This window comes from Lithobates pipiens, unplaced genomic scaffold (assembly GCF_037356315.1).
Source record: "Lithobates pipiens isolate NorthernLeopardFrog02 unplaced genomic scaffold, aLitPip1_a1.2 Scaffold_8, whole genome shotgun sequence".
Classification (NCBI taxonomy): Eukaryota; Metazoa; Chordata; class Amphibia; order Anura; family Ranidae; genus Lithobates; species Lithobates pipiens.
In genome coordinates, this window is record NW_027507903.1 from 200,470,279 (window position 1) to 200,486,979 (window position 16,701).

General features: G+C 41.0%; 1 protein-coding gene across 3 annotated transcripts in view; it reads left to right on the plus strand.

The window, feature by feature from the left end:
- The window catches only part of SLC13A1 (solute carrier family 13 member 1), a 168,211-nt gene that overhangs the window by 95,317 nt on the left and 56,193 nt on the right, over nucleotides 1-16,701 (plus strand). For all 3 annotated transcript variants that reach the window (XM_077473472.1, XM_077473473.1, XM_077473474.1), the window contains exons 4-7: nucleotides 145-281; nucleotides 1,092-1,279; nucleotides 12,637-12,688; nucleotides 12,774-12,819. In XM_077473472.1, the coding sequence (XP_077329598.1) occupies nucleotides 145-281; nucleotides 1,092-1,279; nucleotides 12,637-12,688; nucleotides 12,774-12,819 (423 nt within the window). The remainder of the gene's footprint in view (nucleotides 1-144; nucleotides 282-1,091; nucleotides 1,280-12,636; nucleotides 12,689-12,773; nucleotides 12,820-16,701) is intronic.

Below are 16,701 nucleotides of genomic sequence, written 5' to 3' on the forward strand. Positions count from 1 at the left end.
CAATCTGTCTCCTCTCCCCTGACAGGATGTGGATCTGTGTGTTTAAAAATGTTTGATGTGTTTTCATTTTAAGTACAAATAACTGTAGGAAAAGTTGTTTTTGATGGAAATTCTAGCACTCTAAAATATTACATTGTTTCTCAGATTGCATCCACGTATTTCAAAGACTTCCATTTGTTGCTGACGGGGGTCATTTGTTTAGCAACCTCAATAGAAAAATGGAACTTGCACAAAAGAATAGCCTTAAGAATGGTGATGTTGGTGGGCGTCAATCCTGGCTGGTAAGTTTTTACATGTCACAAGCAGACATATTCATATCATCTGAACAATGTAAATTACCAAGTCTATCACAAAATCAAAAGTAAGTAGACATCAGGGTATGAATACAAATTGCCATGTGTTTCCATAGGTTCTAATGTGTGTAGGGGTCTTCCTAAGGTATGTAACATTAGGGGCATTTTAAGAGAGTTCAAGAGCACTAACCTGTAGCAACTTATCAGAAATCAGCTTTAATTAGCCTGGATGCACTTAATTGCTGAAATATTAGTTCATATAAGTTCAGAACTGTATGCACACTTTATTGCTGTATGTTTAAAAGTTAATGAACCTCAGTCTCACACAACACACTGGAGGCTGTCAAATCTATTAAATCCCCTCCTCACGTCCCCTTGTCAAGGCCTTTAAAGCTGTACGTGATTGTTCTGTAAACTTGTTGAAAAAAATAATATTTCTATGTGAGATGTTTGTAGGAAAGGATGCAAGGTAGCCCATTTCATCTTTTCTAATCTTTACTTCCTACGCTCCATTGGGTGTTGGGTCAGATAGGTCACAAAGGAGACATGTACTTCTTCAAGGCCATTTTGAAGTAGGTCATGAAGTCAAGGGCAGAAAGCACTAGTTGTAAGGTGTAAAACATTGATACCCGATAAACCTGGTAAAACACTAATTAGGTGTCTTTAATTTGTAGAGACTTTTGTCCACAACCATAGTCCTGGAAATATAATACTTTGTTTAAAGCATATATATCTTTTCAGAGAACACATGTATGCATTGGTTGTTAGCTTGCTAATTCTAGTGTGCACACTTTGCAGGCTTATGCTGGGATTTATGTTCAGCACTGGCTTTCTGTCCATGTGGCTCAGCAACACTTCTACTGCTGCCATGGTGATGCCAATCGTAGAAGCAGTAGCACAGCAAATCATTAATGCTGAGGCAGAAGTTGATGCCATGCAAATTAATTCCTCAGACGGCATTTACAATGAGGTGTTTGAACTTGAAGGTACATATGATTTCCCATTTAACTAAAACCAGCGTGCATTGCTAGCCATCAAACTGTATGTTAATCAGTCTATGTCTATGCCTATATCTTCATCTTTGCTAAAGGAATCTTCACATCTTCTCCATCTTGCACATTTCAATATAGAGACAATGATACTCATGTACGAAAAGTGAAATAACCACAACCTTTTTATTGCCAATAGCAAGCCATTTTGATATAAATTAAAGCTGGAAACTGACTGACTGCTATGGAAAAACAAGGGATTTTTCCTAAAGCTTTCTTTTTATATAGCAACACCAAATGAGGCAAAGCTGTAACAGCTTAGTTGACAATTTAGTTGCAATTTATTATTGAACTTTTTATTTAGAATTTAGTTACAATTGATTATTGAACTTTAGAACACACATGGGTCTGATCTTCCCACATAAGCAGTACAGCCATAAAGAATTGTTGCTGTACACTTGTAATGTGTTTCAACAAAAAATATTCATCATTTACCCACCATACAAAACACCAGGAAACATAGAAAATGGAAAGCAAGTCTGAAATTACCCTGGTATGTTCCTTACAGCATAGAATTGAAGGGCTTACATTTCTGCCTTGTGGCGATTGATACAGCTGAAGCTCCTAGAGCTGGGGGAAATTAGTAAAATTATGAAACTAAAACACGTGGCAGGCAGAAGATCTAGAGTCAGAAGAAAGAGTCAACTGAACCAGGGTTTAGAGTTAGAGGAATAAAAATAATTTGAATATGACAGAAACATACAAGGGATTTTAAGAGTTAGCATCTATTTGTAGGTAAAAGAAGGGGTTCCAAAGTCTCAGTGCCCTCTTGCTTCCAGCATTTGCTGAAATTTAGTATGTACGTAATTGCCTCAGGTCTTATGGCACAGTGAATCCCCTCCTACATCCTGCCATGAAGTGCCAATATCCAAACAGAAAAGGATAATTGGAACTGGAGTACAGGACACATAAGAGATGACAGAACTCCGATACTCTACAGGAAACAATGGGTAAAGACAACCAGGGTATAAAGGTGAAAGTGCATGGTATAGCATTGGAATGGCTACAATTGTGAAAAAAATGTGAAGACAGTGTACAGCATGAAATAAAATCTACAGACAAAGGTATTAAGGATAGAGACATGAAATAACTACACAAGATCAGAATGCAAAGGATACTGAACATACGACACAAAACGTAAGAACATACCAACTTGAAGTCCAGATGTAGGACAGACCGGACAGGATTTAGGATGTTGAAAAGAGATCAGACTTATTAAGACATAGGAATGTAAAGGCAAGGTGCAGGGACAACAGGCAGACATACAGGAAAGACAAATTCTATGGTGCAAGTACATTATCGCAGCAACCTTCTGTAGCAAGTGGTTGCAGAGATGAATTCCGCCAACACAAGTAATTTAACAGACTAGTGGTTAACACGCAAGCATAAAGATAGCCATACATATAAAATAATATCTCGTGTCTATGCTAGCAGTAGAAAACCCTGCATAAGACAGGTTCAAAAGCCATGTTCATATTTTGTCTACTTGAGCATGTAGGTAAGGGGCTAATAACATGTCTACAGATATTACACTCATGGTACCTGGAGCTGACTTTTAAAGTGGAAATAAGCCCTCCTATCGTTTTCAGCCAAGGAAGCTGCCATCTTGGCCTCTGTTTAACCACTTCAGCCCTGGAGGATTTGGCTGCTCAATGACCATAGCATTTTTTACAATTTGGCACTGCGCTGTTTTAACTGGTAATTGTGCGGTCATATAATGTTGTACCCAAAAGAAATATACGTCCTTTTTTTCCCACAAATAGAGCTTTCTTTTGATGGTATTTGATTGTCTCTGCAATTTTTATTTTTTGCAATATAGACAGAAAAATACTTTTTGTTAAATTTTAACTCAATTTTAGTCATACATTTAGGCCAAAATGTATTCAGCCACATGTCTTTGGTAAACAAAATGGCAATAAGCGTATATTTATTGGTTTGCACAAAGGTTATAGTGTCTACAAACATTGGGAGGAAACCAGAGTACCCAGAGGAAACCCACGCAGGCACAGGGAGAACATGCAAACTCCAGACAGGTAGTCCTCATGGTTGGGATTCGAACCAGTGACCCTTCTTGCTGTTAGGTGAGAGGGTTAACCACTACACCACTATGACTGCCTATCTCATTTCTTGAGGTGCTAAAATGGCAGGGCAGTACAACCCCCCCCCCCAAATTGGAAAGTAGACACCCCAAGAAAATTGCATGTTGAACTCATTGAATTTTTTTTTTATTACAAGTGATTGAAAAATGACAAAAAAAAATTACACAAAGTTGTCACTAAATGATATATTACTCACACATGCCATGGTTATACCCCAAAATACATTCTGCTGCTTCTCCTGAGTACGGGGATACCTCATGTGTGAGACTTTTTAGGAGCCTAGCCATGTACAGGCCCCCTAAAACCAAGCACCGCCTTCAGGATTTCTAAGGGCGTAAATATTTGACTTCACTCCTCACTACCTATCACAGTTTCGAAGGCCATGAAATGGCAAGATAGCACAAACTCCCCCCCCCCAAATGACCCCATTTTGGAAAGTAGACACCCCAAGCTATTTGCTGATAGGAATGTTAAGTCCATGGAATATCTTATATTTTGCCACAAGTTGTGGGAAAATGACTATTTATTTTTTTTGCACAAAGTTGTCAAGTGAAATTACACCCAAAATACATTCTGCTGCTTCTCCTGAGTACAGGGATACCACATGTGTGAGATTTTTTGGGAGCCTAGTCGTGTGCAGGACCCCGAAACTAATTATCACTTTCAGGCTTTCTAAGGGGCGTAAAATGGTGATTTCACTTCCTTGCTACCTATCACAGTTTCGGAGGCCATGAAATAACAAGATAGCACAACCCCCCCCCCCCAAATGACCTCATTTTGGAAAGAAGACACTTAAAGCTATTTGCTAAGAGGCATGTTGAGTCCATGGAATATTTTATATTTTGCACAAGTTTCGGGAATATTACCCCAAAATACATTGTGCTGCTTCTCCTCAGTACAGGGATACCACATGTGTGGAACTTTTTGGCAGTCTAACCGCGTACAGAACCCCAAAAACCAATCACCGCCTTCAGGCTTTCTAAGGGCATACATTTTTTTTTAACTCCTCACTGCCTATCACAGTTTTGGAGGGCATGAAATGCCCAAATAGAACAACACCCCCCCCCCCTAAATTACCCCATTTTGGAAAATAGACACCCAAAGCTATCTGCTGAGAGGCATGTTGAGTATTTTGCAGATCTCACTTTTTGTCACAAAGTTTTGAAAATTGAAAAAAGAAAAAATATATATTTTTCTTTACTTTCTTCATTTTCCAAAATAAATGAGATCTGCAAAATACTCACCATGCCTCTTAGAAAATACCTTGGGGTGTCTGCTTTCCAAAATGGGGTCATTTGGGGGGGTTGTGTTATCGTGCCATGCCATGTTTGAACAATATATCATTTAGTGACAGCATTGCGCAAAAAAAAAAGGGATCATGGGGGGGGGGGGGGGTTGAACTGTCCTAGCATTTTATGCACAACATTTAGAAGCTTATGTCACACATCACCCACTTGAAGAATAAGCCCTTTCTGGCACTTTTTGTTTACATGAAAAAATATTTTTTTTTTCAAGAAAATTACTTTGAACCCCCTAACATTATATATTTATTTAAAGCAAAGGTCCTATTGATTAAAATGGCGGGTGTTGCAATTTTTTTTTCACACAGTATTTGCGCAGAGATTTTTCAAACGCTTTTTTTTTTTTTTTAATGGAATGTACTTAAACACACTATATTGCCCAAATGTTTGATGAAATAAAAAAGATGATCTAATGCCGAGTATATGGATACCAAACATGACATGCTTTAAAATTGTGCACAAATGTGCAGCAGCAGCACACTAGTCATGAAATGCGCGTAGCTTTCAGTTTTTTAGACCATAGAGAGCAAACGCTGTTGCTGTCAAGATAAACAAAACCATGCTGCAGCTGAATGGTGTACCTGATAAGCAAATTATGGTTAACAATAAAACAAAGTAACATTAAAGTATACCAGTAAGACTTACCATACCTGCAAAGCAAATACAATAAAATAAAACATTGCAATTTGTGCCTAAAAAAATATATGCCTAAGCACAGGGGCAATCTGTCCCTAATGTTAGGAGCAAATCGCTCCTCCACCCCTGCCCCATGCTTTGGCATAAATGCTCTTTTTTTTAACTGTGGTGGTGAAATCACCTCCGACAGCGCCGGAGTCACGGCTTTATGTATCATGGGAGCAAATGCTGTTGCTGTCAAGATAAATAAATCCGTGCTGCAGCTGAATGGTGTACCTGCTGAGCAAATTATGGTTAACAATAAAACAAATATTACAGTATAACATGGCATATCTGCAAAGCAAATAGTGAGCGAACAGTAGAGTAGACAGTAGAGAGTCAACATACGAGAGAGAACAATAGAGAGAGAGAGAAGAAAAATACAACCACAACTATTTTTGGATTTTTTATTTTATATATTTTTTGTGTGTTTTTTTGTTAGTTTTTTTCACTTTTATAAAAACTGTAAAAAAAAAACTGTAAACTGAACTTTGCAGATTAGGGTCTCTTAAAATGTGATGGCCATCACATCTTTCGAGATCCTGTGTACATGTGCCTAGGACTGTGTGGTGCTGTACCCTACGCTAATACTCAAATAGTGTGGTAGCATTTGAAACAGTCACTGATGCAGAGACCAGGTTGGTCAGGACAGGAGGGACAATAAAAGCGAGTGTCATGCCTAAATCCGCATTTACTGCAGACACAACATCTTCTTTGGGGAGGACAAAAGGAAAATGCCTCTCATGCAGCCGGCTCACTGCATTTGGATTGGGAAGTTGGGCCAAAGCACTGTCTGGAAACAGAAGGGCTGTGATGATCTCTTCCTAGAATTTAAGGAAGGATCCAGTCCACCCTGAAGCTTTGTATAGCACAAAAGCGTTCAGCAGAGCCAATTGAAATAAATATACAGACACTTTTTTTGTACTAGCATCTGGCCTTACGGGCAATTAGGTATGGCGCCAAAAACTGGTCGTTGAGGTCCACCCCTCCCATATTAAGGTTGTATTCGTGGACAGAGAGGGGTTTCTCCACAACACCAGTCGCCGTAGGAATTTGGACAGTCGTATCTGCGTGAAGCAAGGACAGAACGAAAACATTCTGTGAATCTCTCCACTTCACTGCTAACAAATTATTACACTTCAAGCAGGCTCTCTCCCTGTCTAAGTCAGGATTCTACAAGCTGTTGGGGGAAGCCCCGGCGATTAGATCACACGCTGCCACATTAATTCCATAATCAAAAAGGTGACTAAAAAGTGTCACGTTCATGTAATGATTGTTCGCATACAAGTGGTACCCCTTTCCCAATAAGGGTGATACCAAGTCCCACACAAGCTTACCAGCGCTCCCTATGTAGTCTGGGCAGTTCTCCACCTCTATGTGACTATTTTTTCCCTTGCAAACCATAAAACTATATGTATAGACTGTTGCCCTGTCACAGAGCTTATACATCTTGACTCCGTATCTGGCACGCTTGGTGGGAAGATACTGTTTGATAGACAAGCGGCCAGAAAACTTAATCAGAGACTCAAATTTGGGCAATATAGTGTGTTTTAGTGCATTCAAATTTTTTTAAAAAATGCGTTTGATAGACAAGCGGCTAGAAAACTTAATCAGGTACTCATCAATGCAGACAACTTGATCGAGAGTAAACAAGACTGCAAACGGTTGGTTGAAGTGCTTTACAAGGGGCCGAATTTTGTAGAGCCGATCAAATCCAGGGTCACCCCGAAGACGACAGAGTTCACTGTCGCTGAAGTGCATGAACCACAATGGGCTCAACGGGCCTGTCTTTGTCTTCTTCTTGGTGGCACTGGCACACTACTCTTGCCACCTCACCAGCTTGAACTGCACTTATGGGACTCACCACGTCACCAAGTGTTACTGCAGTTCTGGATGTATGACCAGGATGTACTAGGCCGCTGGTGCTTGCCATTTCACCAGAAGGATGAGCGGCACTAGTACTGGCTCTCTGCTCCATACGAGAGACCTGCAGTTCTTGCACCTCAACGTCAGCAAAAAAACGGGTCTGGTATGCCTGACCTTGGCAGGGACCACAACTCCATTGTCAGAGCTATCTGTCAGGGTGCCGCTGCTGTCTACAGGTTCATATTCTGAGCCTGAATCTGACAGATGAGTGAATTCCTCTTCACTATCTGTCATGCTTAGAAACATGTAGGCCTCTTCACTGTGTATATATAATTTGACATTTTGGTCTCTAAATTTACTGGTACACTAGTGAGACTCACAAGAAAAAAAGAACCTGACTGTCAGTGACTGCTTCAAATGCTGCAACAAAAAAACTGTTAGCATTCACAGAGATCAGGCCTGACTCTGCAAACTTTGCAGTTATGTGTTTTGTGTTTTCGTAAGTGACAGTGATCGATTGATATTGCACTTGGGTGGGCTGGGCTGGGCTGGGCTAGGCGGAGGGGCTAAACACTGGTGCTAGCAGGTATCTGGGCTGATCCAGCTAACGCTGCATTTTTGGGAACCCTAAACTGCTGGGGACGCTAGTATAGATCTGATCAGATCAGATATCGATCCGTTCAGACACTATAATACTAAAGGGAGGTGTATGGTGCATGCATGGGTGTTAGCGCTACTGGCACTAATCTGACGCTGCCTGGGGTGACGCAGACCCTATCTGATGCTAAAACCTAACTTTCAGGGGGTTAAACCTATATTGGGTAATATATGACGGGTGCCCTGACGCTATAAAAAAATAAACAAGCTAAACTGTGTCACCCATTACACTTATACTGTGATCACTGGTGACGGGGTGATCAAGGGGTTAAACCATTATTAGGGGGGTTAGGGGGGTCCTTGACCTATCTGGGCCTACGACTTATTACCGGAACACAGCTCCTAAGGAAGAAACAGCTCCTATGGAACAGTTCATAACGGTCTTAACATGTTGTACTTCCCAAAATGTGCCACTTTGCCACTAAGTGACATACCACCATCATTCTTCAGTGACAGCTTTCATGTCACCATTCTGTGTCTTCTCCTTTCCGGTATCTTCATGACGGGGTGCAGTACAGGCAAGGGGTGTCCATTCACTCACCATTCACCAGCACACACTCAGAACAACGTATTAACCAGCTTCCAGATACAGAGTCTCGAGGAGGTCCTTACTCACCCATATTACTAACCTAAAATACAAATATGTCACACTATACCATGACATAAATCAACCCATTACCATAATATATGCATATATATGTGACCCATCAAATTACGCATCCTGCTCCCAACCTCCTATAACTCTTTACTATAAATACGGGTCGGGTTTAGGCAGGCTTACTCATAATGGCCTTTCCTACCACAATTTTGGCACGTCAGTGGTATTTCAGGTCTCTGAATTGGCAGCAAAGCCTCTAACTTGTACGAAGAGACCATACTGTCAATTCGGCCCTCAACTTGCATAGATAAATGGGAGACCCCTCTATATAAATGCCCCTGAAACCCTGAAACAATGACAAACCACAAAATTTCATCCCTATGCCTGGATTTCAGAGGCCATGAGCAGGGTATACCATGCACCTCTATCTACTGTTAGGTTCAAGGAACACCCTAGTTCCATGACTAACGTTACATCATTATCCTTTATAACATGAAACAAACTTCTCTATGTCCCAAATAATACCCAATTGCTTCCTTCCCAGCAATGAACTCTGCATCCAGAACCCAGAGTGAAATATCCCAATTTCTCGTTCACCACAGTGTATTGACCTGGCGCACAAACGACATCATGGTCATGCCTCCGACAGAAGGAAATATCAACCTGCCTCCAGATTCCATCCTCTCTGATCACATGTGGGCAATTTAGACTCAGATGCAACAAGGTAGAATCCCCAGTCATCAAGCCCATCAATACCACCGAAAACACAGACTGAGTCTGCACTTCTGTATATGGGATCAATGAGGAAGCATTACATCTATCATAATCCAAACTAGCATAGCCCATCCAGGCATTCGGCCACCACCTTGGATTAGTGTAAGAGATGTGTCTTGGCAAAATCTTACTGAGCTGTGATGCTAACACATAAGGCCACTGCCCATCATACAGAGACTGTACAATCAGTTTGAAGTTGGTTGATACCTCCACCTGCCCCTGTGTGCACATCAGAGCCCATGACATATTTCTGTCCTATACCATCACACTCTCTACCAACCTTCAACATGGTGGACAGTAACAAAGCCACGCTTACTGTCTGAAGCTATGGCTAAGAGTTTGTTCCTCAAAAGACCGATGTCCACTCCACTAACAACACCCATCCCAGCTCCTATTCCCCCCAATATAGTGCTGAATACATCTCTCCTCTTTCGGATACTCCTCAGAAATAAGCATCCTGAATGAATCTCATTCTGTATCTGCACATCTCTGGGAGTAAGCCACTGGTACAATGACTGCACTCGATTTAGTGTATATTCAGCACATATAGGGTAATAGGTCTTTATCAATCATTGCGAGATGTTGAAGCGCCATACTGTATCCTGGTAGCCAGTGTTTCTTCCCTTTATCTAATGGAGCATGCTCCTGTGTGTAGTCACTGGTATTACCTGTGCAAGGTTCCAGGTGAGACATCAACCAGGCGTATCTCCCCTATATCCAGCTCTGGTGTCCCACATGTCCAGTACCCGAGAACCTCTCTGTTGGACTGCTAAGATTGAGACACCACCCCTACAAGGAAATTTTCATACCACATTGATGTGTTGATGTGTCACCTGGCCAACAGACATCCTACTTATGCGTAAGTGCCAGTCTCCAGGGTACCTGCACCATATTAATTCAGTTAAGTCAATATATGTCACATATTAAAACCCTTTCCTTCTTTCAATTTCTCCCTCCATAAAAAAAACAAAAACATGTTTTACATTTCTTGTTCTGACGGATTGGATAGGTTATATTCCTTCCCCAACCTCCAACCCATTGCGATTGTATTCACAGCACGTTTGCATTACTAAATGACAGGAGAGACTCCGGCAAAATGTTTCACAAGTCCCGTTGCTGGGCACAGTTTTTCAGATTCAGCATTAGTGCTAAATCCTCCATAAGAAAAATAAACATTGTATTGCAAGTAATCTGAATCTTTCGTTTATCCCTTCTCTCCTGAATGTTTATCAGAACAAATTTGCAGTGTGGTGTGGCACAGACGAACTGCCAACCAGATGAACATCTTTCATTTATGTTCCAGAAACCTCTCCAGTCTCGCTCCGCCAGGACTCTGGAAGTGAAAAACAGGAGCAAATTAAAATTCTTATCCACAATATTTACTCGCTTGCTATGTTTACTTATAGTTCCCTCTTTGGAACCCAGGAACTTAGTATTCCTGGCTTCTGTACCTCTGAACAAATTATCAATACAACCATGATTTCTTTAGGATGAACCCACTCTAAATTGGATCCCCATGGTATGAGCAAACACAAAAAAGCTAAAAAAATAAAACAATGCATTTATCTATACCTTAAGACCTATGCACTAACTCCCCTTTCAGGTGGACGAAGACTAATACTTGTGGAACTTTTTCCACCGGAATGAAAATAGAAACAAAGAAAAAAAAAACTCCAGTGGCTGGAATGGCTTCCTACCAACTCTTGTCTTAGGGTCCTTTCACAAGGGGCGGATCAGTTCTGATCCGCCCCGTGGATATCCGTTTGCTCAGCGGGGATCACTCCGTCGATCCCCGCTGAGCAGGGAGATGACAGTTCCGTCTCTGCACACTGCGCAGGGACGGACCTGTCACAGCGCCGCTCTCCCCTATGGGAGATCGGATGACGACGGACCGCAGTGCCCGTCGTCACCCGATCCGATCCGCAGACGGATGGAAAAATAGCTTTTTCCTCCGTTACACTTTTTCCGATCGGAGCGGGTCGGATGTCAGCGGACATGTCACCGCTGACATCCGACGCTCCATAGAGCTCTATGGAGCACCCGTTCAGGTCCGCCTGAAAAACTGACAGGTGGGCCTGAACGGGACGTCAGTGTGAAAGAGGCCTTAAACAAAATGTATTCAGCTGCTAATTGAGGGGAAAGCCAATGACCCCTCTTTCAGCTGCCAATTGAAATAAAATTGCTAATTGAAATAAATTCTGAAATTGTTTCAAATTTCTCTTTATTTATATTATAAAACATACATTCAAAATTTTCCATTCAAATTTCACATCATTATAAAACATTTCCCATACATAAAATAAATTCTGAAATTGAACTTCTAAACTATATTATATTTAATATATTTATATAATATTATCAGAGAGTGGTTACAAATTCCCTCTATTTATTCCATATATGTATTCATTTGTCTATTCCTATTGTTAGCTAGTATATTAAAACTCTGATAGTTACTGTAGCGCAATAATATAAGGTTAGCTATGAAAACAAACACACTACTTAATAAAACATCTTCTTATTTATTTCCCAAGAAAATAGGAAAATGCTAACATGAAAATACTAAAGAAAGATATTACAAAGCATATAACAACAAGAAACATCAAATATACTTATCGCAAAGCTGTCCTATAGATACAGTATCATCAGCTGGGCTCGAGATGGTAACAGAGAGAGCCATGCGGCTCAGAGAGCCATCAAGAGCGAAAAGGGACAACTTTCCTCCTGTATGCACTTTTTAAACTCTATCCATACACCGTCCAGACCCAACCCCATTGCCAGCCCACTTTTCTAACGTTTCTAACGAATGAAAGTAGTTACGGGGCAGTCCTTCTCAATATATTATATTTCTGTTCATCGTGCTGTATTGGTCTCTAGGGGCAGCATTGTCCATGTCCTGGGTCAATCTTTAATGCCTTTGCTCCTTTGATCATTGTAACCACCTTCATCAATTATCCTCACCGCCATTGCCCGGTACATGAAGTTTGCTTGCATAGCATTATCACATCAGACAGTCCGGAGCCAAGCTTTTGTTCAGCCTTGCTTCTTCAGGTGAATGATCTGATATGATACAAAGCTTTGATGTGCAACTTGTTGCATTCCATGGGCCACCTGTCTGCCTCAACCAGGAAGTGAAACTCCAGAAATATGATATTAAACCATGTTGCCGTCTAACAGTATTTCTTCGAAAATTGCAGTTTTGTAAAGGTGGACAGAGACAAAATGTATTTTCCACACAGCTTGAATTTCAACTGCCATTCTTTGGTATGACAGGCAGCACATCATAGAATCATTCACAATGCCATGCTTTGTGCTAATACCTTACAGAAAACACAGATGAAATAACTACAAAAAGTGATCCAGAAAAACATGAGAATTGGTAAGGGCAGAATTTTACAAACTTTAGTATACTTTTTCACAGCCACCTAAAATAATTTAAATTCATTGCTGTGTTTGTTTTGCAGGTATACTAATGGAACAGTAACAACATGGAATGATGAAAAAGGCAGAGTATGTTTATATTTTATGATATTTTATGTTTGAATACCTTGAAATCAGTCAGTAGCAAGCTTGTTTGAAATATAGAAAGCAGATCATCACCTATTCTAGCTCTGCTACTGGGAGATTTAACTGTTTGTTGACTCATAGCATCACAATGATTTCCGTGCTGTAAAAATTTCAAATTGGATTACTGCCAATAAGTGGTAAAATCTCATTCTAGCAAAAAGATTGTATCAATCATGTAGCCCCAGCTTAAGTCATGTGATATCATGTCAATGGTTATGTTAACAGTTCCTCAAGTGAGCAATTTTGTGTCCACTTCAAAAAAACCTTAGTTCGTGGAAAGACATTTTCTTTGTATCTTTTTCATGCTCCTATTATGTTAAATTTTCTGCAAAATTGTAAGTAAATATAGGTTCACTGAAACTATATAATGGAATCAGTTTCCTAAACTGGATTTTTTCCTTTATATATGCCCATGAATCCTGTAAATATTTGGTTAATTTATGAATTGCAGGCATCAACAGCACCTGTCTGACACAGACCATGCATACTATGCGCTTATGGTTGTAAAGGTGTAAGAGCTTTGCCACATAGGAGATTTATTTTTATTACCTTGGTAAATTGGTAATGAGAATAACACTTTACTGTTATATCTGCTTTATTTGCAAAATATTAAATTCAAATAAAAAAATTAAAGATTGACAATATCACATTACAAAGACATTTTAATTCCCTTATTTAGACGAGTTGTAATAAGTTTTGTAAAATAATGGCTCAATTATTGATAAGGAATATGGTTTGCATCGGTTTCAGGAATGCAAACTAACAGGTGGTTGCACATTTAATTATGCCTGGAATTTGTACAACTCTAGCTACAGCAATATGTGCCTAACAACGGGAGACTATAGTATTCTGTGTATCCTTATCTCTTCACATTATATGTCACTATTCAACTTGTATTGCAGTTAAAGCGGGAGTCCACCGGGACTCCGTGTTTTTTTTTTTTTTTAAAAGCCAGCAGCTACAAATACTGCAGCTGCTGACTTTTAAAATAGTGACACTTACCTGTCCAGTGCGCCCGCGATGTCGGCACCCGAAGCCGATCTCTAGATCGACACTCGAGTGCTGCCGCCGCCATCTTGGGTATGGGAATCAGGAAATGGAGCCTTTCGGCTTCATTTCCCGGTTCCCTACTGCGCATGCGCGAGCCGCGCTGCGCAATGAGGACGGTCCCCGCTGCCTCTGGGATCTGTGTGTTTCCCAGCAGGCAGCGGGGCACTTGCGGGAAGGGGCGGGCACTTGCGGAAAGGGGCGCAAGTTACGCCCCTTTCCGCAGAGAGCTATCCCGGAAGTGGGTGCAGTTACCTGGATTATCCAGGTAACTGCACCCCCCTCCCCCCTGAAAGGTGCCGATTGTGGCACCGGAGGGGGGGAGGGTTCCGATGAGCGGAAGGTCCACTTTAGGGTGGACCTCCGCTTTAAGTCAATAGAAATAATGTTGTTGAATGGTTACTTTGCTGTGTGTGTAGGTATGCAAAATATGTTAGGGATTAAAGTGTCTTGGGAAAACGAAAATAAACAAATTAAAATCTAACCTGTCAATTTTTGGAAAGGATAGATTCATGTATAGTCTGTAAAGGGTACTTAGGGTACTGCAATGAGGGAAATATTAAGCTTGCAAACAATGGGTGCAATCTGAAGGGCCTGGCGGTCACTTGGACAGCTCAGTCTGTTTTGTGTTGACAGAGTGGTGCTGTATGAATGAAGAGGTGTAATGACACAGTCTCCTGTATGAATAAAGCTGTAAACAGGGGTTATATTATTGATTACATTATTGTTACCATGTATTTTGGTTTAGTACGTCACAGAGTTCCTTAGACTTTCAGTGTTATCGGAGCAGTAGACAATAATAGGCAAGACAAATGCTAGAGAGATGTAAATTCTTAAAAAGGAATTTCACTTCAATTGCCCATTTCATTTTTTAAACCTCCCATTTACCTGCTGGGTTGTCTTTCATTCAGATATTCACCAACCCAATGGATCCAGTGTTTTCCTGCTGTAATCTGCTGCACTGCCACCTCTCCAGTCCCACAATGCCATCTTCCTCCATGATTTCATCAGGAAGAGGCTGTTTCTCATGGGTTTAGGTAGCTGCCTCCTGCTAATGCACCTTCAGGCCCACCCTTCTGTTTCCTTTATGAATAGGAGTCAATGCTTTCTGGAATATGTGATGTGCATATCACAGATGGCTCTGGGTGGGGTGCCAGCATGTCACTTTTGGCATAAACCGGCTCATCTAAGTCAGAGTATGGACAATAGAAAAAACAGGGAACAGCAAAAAAGAAAAAGGGGGAGGGAGGGTCATTTTGTATAGCTGAAGGGGGAGGAGGATTCTCTTTAAAGAGAGTTTCTCTTTAAACAAATATTTGGATCAAACAGCAGGCAGTAGCAGAGTCAGCAGATTGACAACCATGGCATGCACATACAAATAGAGTCCAGATTCCAGACTGATAGACAGAGTACATAGTACCAAGAACAGAAGGAAAGCAGCCCATAGATGATTCATTCATGATTCAAAAGACTTGATTCCCCTATTGACAAATTTGAGGTGAATGGGGGAATCCTCCCACTGTGCCTTTGTATTCTGATAGCGGGGAGACTATCCTGCTGTCATAATACAGTGACCAGCTATGCTAAATATAGCCGGCAGTGCTGATAAACAGAAAAGTTCTCTGATGAGAAAAGTTTTTAGGGATCGTCTAAAAGTGGAAAGAGTTGGAAATAGTTGGACAGATTGGGGTAGGGTATTCCAAAGAATGGGAGAGGGTCAGGAGAAGTCCTGGAGGTTAGCATGGGAGCAGATGATGGGGAAGCTAGAGAGCAGTAGGTCTTGGGAGGAACGAAGAGGGTGATTAGTATTTTGAGACTAGGTTAGTGATGTAGCTGGGTGCCAAGTTGTGAATACTAACAAGTTATTGTTAGTATTTAAATTCCATTAATTGGGTGAGTGTCAGCCAATGGAGGGATTGGCACAGTGGGGTTGCAGACACTGAGCAGTTTGTAAGGTGGATGAGTCTGGCAGCAACATTCATGATGGACTGAGTAGGGGATAAACTATTTGAAAATAATCCAATGAGGAGGGAGTTGCAGTAGTCAAGGTGAGAAATAACCAGGGAGTGAACTAGGAGCTTTGTGGTTTCATTGGTTAGGAAGGGGCTTATTTTGTAGATGTTGCAGAGGTTAAGGTGGCAGGCTTTGGGAACTGATTGGATCTGGGGCTCAAAGGTGTGCTCAGAGTTCAGGATAACACAAAGCACCCAGGCATGCAGGGATGAGTTGATGTTTGTGCCATTTCTCTTGAGAGAGAGGTCAGGGGAAGGGGCACGTGGGGGAGGAAATATTGAGATCAGTTTTGGGCAGGTTGAGTTTGAGGAAGTGGTGTGACATCCAGACAGATATGTCTGTTAGTAAATTAGTGATACGTGAGGAGACTGATGGAGTGAGCTGGGGGGTGGAGAGCTATATTTCGGTGTAGGCTATCAGCTAACCCAGGGAGGATATGAAGACTAAGAATAGGAGAGGTCCAAGAGGTCTATTTTGTTTAGCTTGTCTTTGTTGCGCTAATGTATCAAAGTCCATATTTTGTTTTAAATAACTTCACCGTGCTCGGAAGGATAATTTCGGTGCCTTCGATAATTTCGGTGCCTTCCTAAAACTGATCAAACTGCATAAAGCTTTATTATTCAGTTAGTTGTTTTTAGTGAGTGCAAATCTTTTTTTTCTTCTTTTCTTTTTCTTGTAAGTACAAATCTAGTCTAAAATCACTTCAGTTCACTTCTCTTCACTGCCCTTCACACTTAAGGCTGCATTCACACCTGAGCATATAGT